Source organism: Saimiri boliviensis, chromosome 1, assembly GCF_048565385.1.
Source record: "Saimiri boliviensis isolate mSaiBol1 chromosome 1, mSaiBol1.pri, whole genome shotgun sequence".
NCBI classification, from domain to species: Eukaryota; Metazoa; Chordata; class Mammalia; order Primates; family Cebidae; genus Saimiri; species Saimiri boliviensis.
The window spans coordinates 93,822,131-93,836,749 of record NC_133449.1 but is presented as its reverse complement, the minus strand read 5'-3'; the positions used below and the strand labels follow the sequence as shown (position 1 = coordinate 93,836,749).

At 45.9% G+C, this 14,619-nt stretch overlaps 1 protein-coding gene across 1 annotated transcript; it reads left to right on the top strand.

The window, feature by feature from the left end:
- Window positions 1–727: 727 nt before the first annotated feature.
- ECRG4 (ECRG4 augurin precursor) lies at window positions 728–13,715 on the top strand. Its single transcript, XM_003922778.4, has 4 exons — window positions 728–1,010; window positions 6,419–6,466; window positions 9,460–9,617; window positions 13,316–13,715. The coding sequence occupies exons 1-4, from the start codon at window positions 932–934 to the stop codon at window positions 13,475–13,477; spliced, it is 447 nt and encodes a 148-aa protein (XP_003922827.1). The 5' UTR covers window positions 728–931; the 3' UTR covers window positions 13,478–13,715.
- The last annotated feature ends 904 nt before the right edge of the window (window positions 13,716–14,619 follow it).

Genomic DNA, 14,619 nt, shown 5'->3' with positions numbered 1-14,619 from the left:
GTTCACCACCCCGCCTTTCACGTGTCCTCTACATTTTAACAGGCGGGTTACTGGGATGCAGTTCTGCGTTTCCCTTGGGCCTCACCTTAACATCGCTGAAGTGTGCCGGCTTACACAGCTGGCAACGGGAAGCAGTGGTTTTGCTCACAGCTGTAGGTCACCAGGTTCCTGGTTTCTCAAAGTCTTTTCTGTTGGAGAAGTTTGGGTGACACGATTTCCTGGACTGCAGTTCTGAACCCAGACTGTGGAGTCTTTCAAAATATCCCAAAACACAGCACCGCCTAAGGCATCCTTAAGAACAGCTCTGAACTAAGGAAATTCCAAAGCCCACTTTATAAACCAGGCAGAAGCAAGGCCCCCAAGCAGGGAGGGAGGGAGGGAGATGGGGAAGGAAGGGGCGAGGTATCAGGGGCGAGTAAGGGGAACAGAGGCGCAGCTGGAGTGGGCAGAGAAAGTGGGGGAACCAGGAAGAGACCCTGGCGCTGGGATCCGGCAAGTACTCCGTCTGAGTGACCAGGGGGCCTCGTGCCTTCTCCGGATGCCTTCTGCCCTGCCCTTGGTCTCCGGAACCCAGCTTGTCCTCACCGCTTACCGCGTTCGCTGCGGGCGGCGCTGGCCACGCGGCATCCCGCGTCCAGTGGTTCTCCGCGGCCGCCCCCCGCGAGCATTCCTGACCGTGTAGCCCGGGGGCCGCGTTCCTCGTGGGGCCGGGGCTGGAGAGGGGACCTCGGCGGTGCTCTCCCTGGCGCCGGGCGCAGCCACTTGGCCCGCAGCCCTCTGGCGCGGCGCCGACCCGCCAGGTCCCGCCCAGGCAGCCACGCAGGAATAACCCGCGGCCGCGCCGGCCCCCTCGCACCCGTCTCCCGCGACCAGTCCTCCGGCGCAGCAGCTCCAAGTGCTCCCCTCGCCCTCCTGCTCGCGCCCCGCCGCCATGGCCGCCTCCCCCGCGCGGCCCGCGGTCCTGGCCCTGACTGGGCTGGCCCTGCTCCTGCTCCTGTGCTGGGGCCCAGGTGAGCGGGATGATGCCAGGCTGATTGATAGTGGCACCAGGGATTCGTCCCGCGTGGCGCTTCCAGGGTGCCCGGGGAGAGCGATCGGTGATGGGGTGGCGGCGAAGGGACCCATCCTTAGCCCAGACAGGGCCAAGGGGGTGGGATGGGCACCAGGTCTAGGGTTTTGCACTTGCACGAGTTCGGGTGGAGAGATTACCGGGGTCAATGGCGCGGGGGAGGGGGACTTTCAGATCTGCGGGGCAACCTTGGGAAAGGAGGGCCAGGCTTCAGAAGGGTGGGCAGGTAGTGTTTCAGGGCTTAACGTAAGGAGCAAAGGGGTTGCGGGACGCAGCTGGTAACCCAGGGGAGGCAAATGGCACCATCACGGCGATTCCCTTCCAGGCAGTCACTTGGCAACAAGAGCTGACTTGAGCTTCCCAGCTGGGTCAAGTTGCAGTTTGCAAAGCTGGGCACAGGCCTCACACCCCAGACAGGGGAAAGGCTCTTAAAGGAGTCATGCTTAATCTATTCTGCTTCGTGGAGCTCCCAGCGAATCCGTTGAAAACTGAAAATTCCCCGCTTGCTCTCTGTAAAACGTCCATTCACACACACACCCAGAATGATGGGTGCTCCAACACCTGAACGCTGGGGTCCACAGGCCCCACTTTAGGAACCATAATCTGAAACTGTGGTTTGTCCTGAGTTACCACCTTCAGTGGGTAAGAGGAGCCTTTATGGTTCGCAAGTGGCCTCAAGGACACATGACTGCCTTTGAAGCTTACACCTTGTGGAGGCAGGGATTGTGGCCTCAGAGTTGCTGGCGTGTGAAGTGACTTGCCCAAGATTCTGAGCCTGGAGCTGTCCCGCTGCAAAGCAGCTGGGCACTGCCTAATGTAAAAGGAAGGCTCACTCGATTGCTTAGTTTCTGTGTTTAGCTCATTTAGAACAGGAATGAAAACTGAACTCCAGGTGAGAAGAGGCAGGGAACATTCAATAGGAGCCCTGGGATGGAGCCCCAGGGTTGCTAGAACAGCAAGGGAGGTGGCGAGGTCTGTCCAGGCAGGGAAGATTATTGTTCCACATTAGAACCACCAGCGAAGCTAGTCAGTTATTTCCCACTGTATAGTTTACCTGCCCCCAGCTCCTTGTTCTTGGCATTTTAAGAAGCACATCTGGGCCGGGCATGGTGTCTCACCCCTGTAATCCCAGCACTTTGGGAAGCTGAGGCAGGTGGATCACCTGAGGTCGGGAGTTCGAGACCAGCCTGAACAACATGAAGAAACCCTTGTTTCTACTAAGAATTCAAAATTAGCCAGGCATGGTGACACATGCCTGTAATCTCAGCTACTCAGGAGGCTGGGGCAGGAGAATCCCTTGAACCCGGGAGGTGGAAGTTGCAATGAGCTGAGATGGTGCTATTGTATTCCAGCCTGCGCAACAAGAATTGAAACTCCATCTCAGAAAAAAAAAAAAAAAAAGAAAGAAAGAAAGAAGAAAAAGCACATCTGAATAAGTCGAGTGAGCACTGGCTGGTATTTTATTTGGTTTTTATCAATAACTCAGTGATAGAAGTCAGTTAAAATCTCATCACTGACCTGGGATGTGAAAGTTCTTATGCAAAGAAAATCTTGATGTAGAATCCCAAAGGTGACTCTTTATGCTACCTACAAACTTTATTTATTTATTTATTTATTTTTTGAGAGAGGGTCTCACTCTATTGCCCAGGCAGGAGTACAGTTGTGCTGTCATAGCTTGATCCCCCGGGCTCAGGCAATCCTCCCACCTCAGCCTCCCAAGTAGCTGGGACTACAGGTGTATGCCACCACGCCTGACTACCTTTTTTTTTTTTTCTTTTAATTTTTAGTAGAAATGAGGTCTCACTATGTAGCCCAAGTCGGTCTCGAACTCCTGGGCTCAAGTGATCCTTCTGCCTCGGCTTCCCAAAGTCCTGGGATTATAGGCTTGAACCACCACTGCCTTTCTCACAAACATTTAGTAAAGAAAATGACTGTGGCCCCTATTTGATCAATTTATTAATATTTAGCACCTCCAAAGGAGCAACTTGCAGTTCTCAATTTGCTGGTAGAGCTAATACTGGGTAACTGGATTGGATAAATTCAGGAGTGATTATTATTGAAGGCTATAATGAACAGCTGATGATATTGGGTGAAAAATCAGTAATACAGAAAAAAAATCAGAGCCATTCTATTGTTCCTTATTCTTCTTTTTCAAACAAATTTAGTGTAGTGTCCAATTATATATACCAATATGTAGTTCAGTGTGTAGCACCTGGCACAGTATCAATATTCATAATTCATAATTTTGGACTTATTTGTGCTTTTTAGTCTATAGCTAAAGTTTGGTGAAGTTCTTGTTTCTAGAGTAATAGTGGCATACATTTGCTGCAAGAAATTGCAGCCTCATTGCAAATGCCTAAACTCAATGTCTATTTCAACATGAGACCACATTTCATTCATTAATTGTTAAGCACTTTTACAGAAGGCAAACAGATGGAGGGGCCATACTTAATTCTGTATGCAGTATCCTGTGAGCTATTAGAGATTGACAAATGTTAAGACATTAATGAATGCTATTATTAGTGCCAACGAACATAACTGTCTGCCTTGGCAAATATTTTCATAGATTTCTTCATTGAACTTAAGTTTGGAAGGGAAGTAGACTGTTTAACAGTAGTCCCACCCCCATCTAACTAGAAAATCCCCTCTACAGTAACCTGGTCAAGTGCTCACCTTTGTTTATGCTCAGACACCTCCAGCAGCTCTTAATCTCAACCCCCCATCCCCCAGGCCATTTGTCCTATCTTGGGTGGGTGATCGTCTGGGTGTTGGAAATTTTACTTTATGCCCTAACCCATGGCCTAGTGGTCCCTCAAAGCCATTGTTCTCCTCCCACAGCTTTCTTTTTTTTTCCCTTCCTCCCTCCCTCCCTCCCTCCCTCCCTCTTTCTTTCTTTCTCTCTCACTCTCTCTCTCTCTTTCTTTCTTTCTTTCTTTCTTTCTTTCCTTTCTTTCTCTCGCTCTGTCACCCAGGATGGAGTGCAGTAATGCTATCTTGGCTCGCTGCAACTTCTGCCTCCTGGGTTCAAGTGATTCTCCTGCCTCAGCCTCCTGAGTAGCTGGGAGTACAGGAATGTGCTACCACATCAGCTAATTTTTTGCATTTTTAGTAGAGTCAGGGTTTCACCAAGTTGGCCAGGCTGGTCTCGAACTCCTGATCTCAGGTGATCCACCCGCCTCAGCCTCCCAAAGTGCTGGGATTGTAGGCTTGAGTCACTGCACCCAGCCCTAGAAGTTTTATTTCTCTAAGTTAAACACCTAAATTCCTTTAATTTCTTCTCATATAACACATGTTTGGGCCCTAGTCCTCGCTGGACACTCCTTTGACCACGACTCCAGATTTTCTATGACCTTCTTCAAGACAGATGATGTGAACTGAACTAAATAGTAGAGAAGAGGTCTGCTCAGAGCCGTGATGGTACAGAGACAGGGCAGTTACTTACTTTTTTTTTTTTTTTAAGTATCCATTACTAAACAGCCTAAGATTGCAATTGCTTTTTAAACAACGATGTCACTGTAGACCGACCTGAGCACAGGCAGCAAAAACTCCCACGGGCTGCTGGGCACTACACTGATACCTCAGCTCCCTGCCCGGCAGACTCCCAGCCCTCCTAGGGAAGGTGCGAGGGCAACCACCACCTCTCTTTCCTGGCCCTTCAGGGTGTCCCTAGAGATCTTACGAAGCCATTTCCATGCCATTAAACCTCGAAAAATTGGGTGGCCATGTAATTATCATCCAAGCTGAAACACATTTGAGAGCAAAATTAATTTACAAGGACAGCGGTATGTACTGGGGCTCTCCCTGAACAGCTAAAGAGTGTGTCCACCATACCTGTGAATTACGAGGGAGGCACTTAGCAGGAAATAGTAAGTTCTAGCAGGTTCCCTGTCCCATCCCAGAGGACAGGCCAGCAGGCTCCCTGGATGGCCCAATGACTCTGCAGGCCGGTAGGTAGCACCTTAATGCAGATGCTACAGAAGGCTAGTAGGTCAGGTGGCTGCTTATGGACCATGGATGTGCTGAGTGACTTGGCTCAGAGGTCTTCAAATTCACAATTTGTAAACATTGGGTATGCTAATAAAGTGCATCCCCATGTAGGGCAGCCAGTTTGTGATTCTTAGCTGTGGATACTTTTTTCTCCCCAACTCCTTCATGCAGAGGTTCTCTTTTAAAATATTTATTTCTTTTCTCCCAACTTTATTGATGTAATTCACAAACAAAGCAGAGGTTTTTTATTTTATTGGGGTCACAGATGCTTTCGAGAGTCTGGCAAAAGCTCTGGTTCCCATTCCCAGAAAATTGTGCCTTTGCAGATGCAAACACAATTTTCCATACCTTTCTAGACACCCTGGAGCCTGTCTATGGAAGGAGAGGCTAAGAACCCTGCTGAGAAAGTGGTCACAATTACCTCCAATCTGGGGCCAGACTCTGGTTCCTTACACCTGAGGATGCTCTACTCACTGCTTACGAAGTCAGCATGTCTGCATGCAGCAGTTAAGGGTCAGAGGCTTCTATAGGTCCGCAAGTCAGTTCACTGGGTGGAGGGGTGTGTTCTATCAGGGCAGACAAGGTATTTTCTATTAAAAATGATTGAGCTGATCAGAAATACTTTTAAAATTGAATACAAATAGCAGCAAGTGGTACAAATCATGCTTGGTTTTAGGGTGATGGCCAAGCTACAAAACTGGGCTGCACTTTCAGAGAGCGAAAGTAAGTTCTCCAGTATGTGGGAGCCCGACTCCCATTTCTGCCTGCCTCTGTCTTCACAAGGGTGACCTCTCTGGATCCTCTCTTCTTATAAGAACACTAGTCACTGGATTTCTGTTCGTCTAAGTCCCGTATAACATCTTGAGACCCTCTCAGTGATGAGTCAGGCTGTTCAAAAATTTCTTTTTAAAGAAAAATCTTGAGATCTTTAACGGATTATATCTGAAAAGACCTCATTTCCAAATAAGCTCACATTCAGGGGTTTCTGGTGGTTAGGAATTTCGGGAGGACACTATTCAATGTATTACACCATGCAGCGAAAGTTTGCAGGAAGATGCGCCTGACAGATGGTTGCCCTTCATAGTAAGACACAGGGCTAAAAGAACAGCATCACTCTGACTAGCTCAAATCATAATGCCCTTGGTCAGCTGTGGTCATTATCACCGATATTAGCCATGGGCCGCCTGAATTGGTTGTCCTCCTGGACAGGGAATACTACAAGCATTAAATACCATGATATTACCAAGTTGCCAAATCAGGGCAGGGGCCTGCAGTTCTTTTTTTCCCACTCTGATTTCTGCATTTGATAAATTGAAGGGTACAGTGTAACTCTCATATGGATTTCGATTTTCATTCCTTTAGGTGGCATACGTGGAAATAAACTCAAGCTGATGCTTCAAAAACGAGAAGGTAAATATTTCCCAAATGGATAAGAGATGCATTCTTAACTGGATGGAAATGAAATGGCAATATGGAATGTGCTCACTGGAGTCTTGTATTTGGAAAATCAAAAGTGTTTACTCCATAGAAGGTTAGCAGATATGAAGGGCTTATTCTGTGGATGTGTGGTGTGGTCTTTTATTAGATAAATATTAGCGCCAGTAAATGTCTGAAGGTTATTTTTCTGAAAGCTGTCAGCGTGGACTCAAAAATAAAAGAAACAGTGGTACAGGGTTAATTGCATGCTATTTATTTTAGAACCATGAAGCACTTTAGAGACTATCTTTAGAACACATAAGCCTCAGTTGGTGGGGCGGGCATGGAACGGCATTGTTACGGCAGTCCCTGTATCCAATGAGCTCTTGGGGAAAGATTTCAAACAGGAAAGGCTTTCTTGTTATTAGCCTCTGTTTTGAAAAATGTATTTAAGATAAATGTGACAGCAGCAAAATGTCATAGAAATTGAAGAGTCTGGGGGTCACAACACACAGGTTCCGGACCTGCTGTAATCAGATCAGATGGATCAATTGTGGGATCTTGTGAATGTCATTTTCCCTCTCCCAGCTTTTATCTCCATCTGTAAAACTGAGAATCCTTTAGAAATGAAAAAGTGTTACCACATTTCCGATGTGACCATTTAGTCACTTATTCTTTCCTTCCTAGTTTACAGGGGATTCTAGCAGGCTGAACTTCCTGAAGTGGGGTCCTAGTCATTCTTCCCATACTCCCCAGTTGCTGCTCAGGGACCCCCCAGCAGATGGCTGGAGAACAGGTGGCCCCTCTTGAGGGCAAGGAATTCCTTGGAGGCAGTTCCAGCATCTTTCCCTAGGTTTCCAGCCACCTATGAAACCCTGATCCATCCCCAACCTCTGAGGCAGCTCAGAGGGTACCCCCCGTGCTGTGGGGTTGTGGGAGCTTTTCCTCACGGATGCCCAGGGATGAACAACGCCCTCACAGAGCCAGCTTGTCATAGGTGAGCAAGCTGCTGAGACAGTCACAACTCCTACATGTGCATCCCGCAGCCTTTACTCAGTTCAGACCAAGAAACACATATTGAGCACCTACTGTGTACAAAACAGTGTAACAGTCCCTGAAGGGATTGTAAAAAACAAACAAACAAACAAAAAACCTGGGGCTACTTATCCATATGACCAACCAACACATCAGGCCTGCATTTCCATAATCCTGTGCATTTTTCCTAATGTCATCAAGAGGAACTGTCCTTCTGCTTTTATAGATGAAGGGACAGAGGCTCAAAATGTAACAGCAGGGCAGAACACCTAACGGCACAGTGGCTTCCTCGAGCACACCTGCAGAAGTGGTTCCGTTTCAACAATTGAGACTGTGATAGAAAAACGTTAGCAGCAGCAGTGTGAGGGTGCGGGTCAGTACCCTGCATCAACGGTCGGACTGTGAGGCACAGAGAGGCAGTGGCTTAAGGGGACTTTGTGTCCCAGCAGGCTGGTAAGAGAATCAGCTCTACTGTTGGGCAGGGGCTGGTCCCTGCTCACCTGGGGCTCATCATTCTGGTTCCTTTTCTTTCCTTTTTTTTTTTTTTTAAGGAAAAAAAAAAAAAAAGAAAGAGAGAAAGAAAGAAAAAAAAAAAAGAATGAAGGAGAGGAAGAAAGAGGAAGAGGAAGAGGGAGAGAGAACGGAAGTGTTGCTTTATTGCCCAGGCTAGAATGCAGTCTAAAAATGGGTATTGAAAACCTCTTATACCAATAATTGTGCTTAATAATGGAGACAGGAAGAAATGAGGGAAGAAAATAACAAACAAGCAGCCAACCAATATTTCATTTAAACCTGTAAGTAGGTGTGATGTGGGGCTGATAAGAGTGTATATTTTGCGTATTTAAAGTGAAGAGTTCTATAATGTTTATTAAGTTTACTTGTTCGGATCTGAGTTCAAGTCCTGGATATCCTTGTTAATTTTCTGTCTCGTTGATCTGTCTAATATTGATGTTGAAGTCTCCCACCATTATTGTGTGGGAGTCTAAGTCTCTTTATAAGTCTTATGTATCTGGGTGTTCCTGTATTGGGTGCTTATAAATTTAGGATTGTTAGCTCTTCTTGTTGCACTGATCCTTGTACCCTTATGTAATGTCCTTCTTTGCCTCTTTTGATCTTTGTTGCTTTAAAGTCTATTTTATCAGAGGCGAGAATTGCAACTCCTGTTTTTTATTTATTTATTTATTTTGGCTCTCCATTTGGTTGGTAAATCTTTCTCCATCCCTTTGTTTTGAGTATTTGTGTATCCTTGCATGTGAGATGAGTCTGGATGCAGCCTACCGATGGGTTTTGGCTGTGTCATTTGATTGAGGGATTTAGTTGATTTAAATTTAGGATTAATAATAATATATGTGAGTTTCCATTTGATGTTAGCTGGCTGTTTTGCCCATTAGTTGATGTAAATTCTTCATTATGTTGATGCTCTTTACTTTTTGGTATTTTTTGGAAAGGCTGATACTGGTTATTCTTTTCTATGTGTAGTGGTTCTTTCAGAAGCTCTTGTAAGAGTTCCTTTTCTTACATAATCTCCTGAGCCAAGCACAACCCTCTTGTGTTTCCATATGCAATGGACAGGCCAGTATACCTGTGTGGCAGCAGATATCGAATTTGTTTCCTGAATGCGGAGCCTGAGGGGTGGGCCACTTGCCCCTGGAAAGGAATGGGTTCCGGGTGCGAGAGGGCTGCAGGGGATGAGCTGAATTTCATTTCTACCCTGAAGACCTAGAGGCTGAAGTTTAGTTCATGCCCCTTTATAGGGCTGTAACAAATAGAATTTACAGGAAGCATGGGGACTGATGCTACCAGGCTGTGTCACATTGTCCCATGCAAGGAAGAATGAAATTGAGAGTCGAAACCATGGTGGTGTGGAATGGGATGTATAACAGGATTCACTGCGGTTGAGGAAGGTAATAATCATTCTTTGTGTTTTGGGGATGGGGAATTGATGATTTCAGCACCTGTTCCAACTAAGACTAACGTGGCTGTTGATGAGAACAAAGCCAAAGAATTCCTCGGCAGCCTGAAGCGCCAGAAGCGGCAGCTGTGGGACCGGACTCGGCCCGAGGTGCAGCAGTGGTACCAGCAGTTTCTCTACATGGGCTTTGACGAAGCGGTGGGTGTTGCCTCTGTCTGCAGGCCTGGCTTCCACAGGGCAGAGTGGCAGGGAGGAGGCCTGGCTCAGGGAAATAGGAAGCAGAAAATTCAGCTTTGCTGTTCAGTCCTAAAATAAGAGCACTGATGCTAAGTGCTGTCAGGCACTGGATCACATTACCTATGGTGTAAGGGTGATGGCTAGAAGTTTCCACCAGGGCATGTTCAGGAGGCAGAACCCAGGGCAGTCAAGGACCAAAATGGCTGGGACGTAGATTCATTGGGAATCTGACTTTCCTGGGAATGCTTTTAACTTGGCTGAACAGTTTTGTCTGGGTAGTCTTAAAATAACTCACAATCTCCCAAAACCTTTTCACTTTTACCTTGAAGACTATCAGAAACAACAGGGATGACAGATCTATGATGATAAGAAAAAGAGATGAAAAAGGACTTGTAAAGAGAGGATGGGTCTTTGTAGACGTTTTGGGGAAAATTTGACAATGCGCTTAAAGGAAAAGATGGTTTACAGTTCATGCACCTAGATGGCATGTTCACTGAGTGAAGTACAAAGAGTTTATAATCTCAGGCTCCCAGCTGGGGTGAATGCATAGGTGAGACGGCAGCCCGTGGAAGTCACAGATGTGGCCGCATGGGCATCCATCCACAGTAACTGAGAAGGCTGAGCTCTTTATGTGAGATGTAGAGGGAGGACCCGTGGCCTGTGCAGCCCCACCAGGGAGCAAATAGGCTTTTTATGGGCAGCACCTCCAACTGTACAGTTGGAAGTGATTTTTCAAAACGGGCACACGATTCATTTAGACGGTGTATACACAATACTGCAGTAGATGAAGAAAAAACTAAGCCCCTTAGACATATCATTTTTAATGGCTGCGTAAAATGAAATCATGTGGCTATACCATAATTTCCTTCGCATTTCCAGACATTGGACATATGACTTGTTCCCGAAGTGTCTTCTGCTTTTTTTCCTTTTATGTGCAAACAGCTAAACACGTATAGCCAAACTCTGAGCCAGGCATGATCCTAAGTATTCAGAGGTATGAACTTACTTCACCTTCACAACAACCCAAAAGGCAGGTGCTGTTATTTGCATCTCTGTGGAGTTTGACCTTTACTTAGACCGCCTTCTTAGAACCCCAGTGAGGTTCCTGGGGCAAGGGTGGAATCACATTTAACCGACTCGGAGTATTTGCAAATTGCACATTCCTGTGAGTCACATGTAAGAGCAACAGTTTCCTAGAATCTTCAGCAATATCTGGTGTTCTCATTGAACATTAAAAATACATGTTTCCTTATCTGAAGAATGAAAATGCTATATCCTCTTTTAGTAATTTGCATTTCTTTGATGACCATGATTAAAATGGGCATTAAGAATTTAACATGCAGGGCCAGGCACAATGCTCATGCCTGGATCCTATCACTTTGGGAGGCCAAAGCAGGCAGATTACCTGAGGTCAGGAGTTTGAGACCAGCCTGGTCAACAGGGTGAAACCCCGTCTCTACGAAAAATACAAAAAATTAGCTGGGTATGGTGGCTCATGACTGCAGTCTCAGCTACTCAGGGGGATTACACAGGAGAATCGCTTGAATTCGGGAGGTGGAGGTTGCTGTGAGCTGAGATCGCGCCACTGCACTCCGGCCTGGATGACAGAGTGAGACTCCATCTCAAAAAAAAGAGTTTAGCATGCAGCAACTGCTCGAATAATCTCTGTGACAAAACCAGAATAAAGATTAGGATCCAATAAGATTACAATAAATCAACATGCACTAAAAAGACTGCAATGAATACGTCCAAGTCTCACTAGTGGTGGTTTCTGGCAAAGGAATATGATCTTCTTTTTCTATGTTCTTCTCTTATATACAGATTTTAAAATCTGAGCCTACATTATTTCTGTATTCATCAAACATTTTTAAAATCTTTTGAAAATACATATTTAAGCTAAAACTTATAAAATGAGAGGCCGGGCATGGTGGCTCACACCTGTAATCCTAGCATTTTGGGAGGCCAAGGTGGGTGGATCACCTCAAGTCAGGAGTTAGAGACCAGCCTAGTCAACATGGTGAAACCCTGTCTCTACTAAAAACACAAAAAAACATTATCCAGGCGTGGTGGCGGATGGCTATAACCCCAGCTATTTGGGAGGCTGAGGCAGGAGAAGTGCTTGGACCTGGGTGGGGGCAAATGTTGCAGTGAGCTGAAATTGTGCCACTTCTCCAGCGTCGGTGAAAGAGTAAAACTCCCTCTTAAAAAAATAAAATAAAATGAGAAAACCCAAGAAGCAAGAATGTTTCACCATGGCCAAAAATGTTGTATAATGGGAGAAGCAAAACTAGAGATGGAGCCAAAGAAGTCAGTGTCCTCCTTCCCGAGGCAGAGGCTGAGGTGTGCTCAGATGATTCAGACCCCAGGTGTAGAGAATGGCAGTGAGACACTGGAATCATGCTCTTTAGCCCAGCACTAGTTGGCCCACTACCCACCAAGAGTGGATGACCACTGAGCCCCAGAGACCACAGTCATGGGCTAGGCTGGGGATTTCAGCCTCACAAAAATTCTCATATGTTAATTAATGTTCACTGGCAGTCTTGTTAAAATAAAAACAGGTTGCCGAGACCCAGACATCAGAAAGTTCCATGCAGGAGGCATGGAGCAGCTGGTGCCCGACAACCTGCATGTGTGATTTGGATGTAAGGGGTGCACGGGCCACACACGGAGAAAAACTCCCCTGCACCCCACACTGCATGACCCGTTCACCCAGCCCATCTGCCGTCTCCCTGCCTTTTTGCTCTCACACGAAATCTCTTGCCACATCCTGAGCATCAACACATGTGAGTCCCAGTCTAAATTAATCTTGCACCTTTACCACCACCGAAGAAAATTTAGCCTCTCCTTTAAAAAAAAAAAAATGTATAAATAGCAAAGATCAGGTGCCCAAACCAAAACCCTGAGCATCACTCTACACTTCTTCCTCAGCTTTAGCTTCTCCATCCCTTTTATTAGCTGCAACTGTCTCTTCTCGTATCTGTCTCTCAGGAACAATAGGCTTTTTGAAGGCAGAGACCCTGTTTTTGGCAGCCCCCCAGTGCCCAGCACAGGGCCAGGCCTGACACACGGCGCCCATCTCACAGCGTTTGTGGAATGAATAAGTACATCTGTGTACACTCTAACTAAAAACATCCGTATAAGAGTCACCATCAAATATACCCCCAGTTCTCTGCCCTGGCACTATAATAGGCCAGTGCAGTGGTTGATTTAACTTGGGCAACATTTATTAAGCATCTACTGCATGCAATATAAAGAAGCAGGCACAGGAATGGAGTAGGAAGATAAAACGGTATTTGCCACAATGAGATGCGGCCTGAGGGTCAGGCCAAGTTGTTACTGTATTTGGGCAGCTGTCCATTTGATTTACCAAGAAAGAAAAAAAATGTTTAAGTCTGGAGTATATTTAGCAAATATTTTACAAAACGTTGCAAAGGTATGGGCCTGCACTTCTTTGGGAAAAGATAGCTTTAGCAGAGTGAATACTGCTGGCTATGTTGGCCACTGAGCACAAGAATATGGTAATGGGGAGTTATTCTTACTAAGGGTTGTTAATTATTGAAGAAAAACCACCATGGAGAAAAGCATAGGTAAGATTAGGTCTTAGGGGTCTGTGTGTGCTTAAATCCATTCTCTATCATTCTCTCTCTCTCTTTCTCCAGAAATTCGAAGATGACATCACCTATTGGCTTAACAGGGATCGAAATGGACATGAGTACTATGGCGATTACTACCAACGTCACTATGATGAAGACTCTGCAATTGGTCCCCGGAGCCCCTACAGTTTTAGGCATGGAGCCAGCGTCAACTATGAAGACTACTAACCATGACCTGCCACACGCTGTACAAGAAGCCAATATTGACTCTCTTCATGTATCTCCTAATGCCTTACACTACTTGGTTTCTGGTTTGTTCTATTTCAGCAGATCTTTTCTACCTACTTTGTGTGATCAAAAAAGAAGAGTTAAAATGACACATGTAAACGCCTTTTGGTATTTCATGGGAATGCCTAACAATGTATCTCATTTAAAAATAGAAATAAAGCATTTTGTTAAAAAGAAAGTCTCAGAATTTATTTGGGTACAAATTAAGCTGGTGACATTTCTCGTTCCCTTGATGTTTTGAAGTTGCATTTGAGAGGCATCTCTCTGTTATCACCCTGAGATTCTTCACCGCCACCCAGGCAGACCACGGGCCCGGTGAGAGGTCTTAGTTTGTTAAAATGCAGCCTTTGTGAAATGCAAGACATAGGATCAGCAAGAAAGGCTAGTTGAAAATGATTTGTGGTTACAGAACATGGTTTGGAGGATTCCAGTCATTCGACAGAGAACCTTTCTGGTTCTGAGTTAGAGCTGGACCTGTTTAACATTACCATCCAGGAAATGAAGGGCAATAGAAAAAACCCTGAATTTTGGTTGATTTCAGAGCCACAGTTATCTAGACAATAAAAAATAAAACCTTGTTCCAGGAATTCAAGCATATTTAAGGATATTCTTTGCATTGTAAACCACCTGAGCGAATGAAAGAAAAGGTGGCATTTGGGTGAGAAGAGGGAGAAGAGGAAGTGGGGGTTGGAGGAGCGGCCAAGTGAAGGATCCAGGCCTTTGCTGTGGGGGTGGGGTCTGGCCTCAGCCTAAGCAGAATTGCAGGGAATGAGATGGGGGAGGAGATTAACAGCACGAGAGGGGCCACTCAGAATGGGTCTTAGACTTCTGTGTGTCACAGACTCCTCTGGCAGTCTGATGAAAGCTTTATGCTCTTTTCCTCAGGAAAAGTACACACAATTTTGCAGATAGCCTCTGAAACACCCTCCCATTCACAAACCCTGTGTGATCAATAATCCTGAGCCCAGTAGGAAGCACTGGATTGAGAGCAGCAGTGTTTACGGACAATCACAAACAAAGGCCATTCTTTTTTTCTTTGAGGATCCAAACAAATTAAAACTGTAGTAAAATATACACAAAAG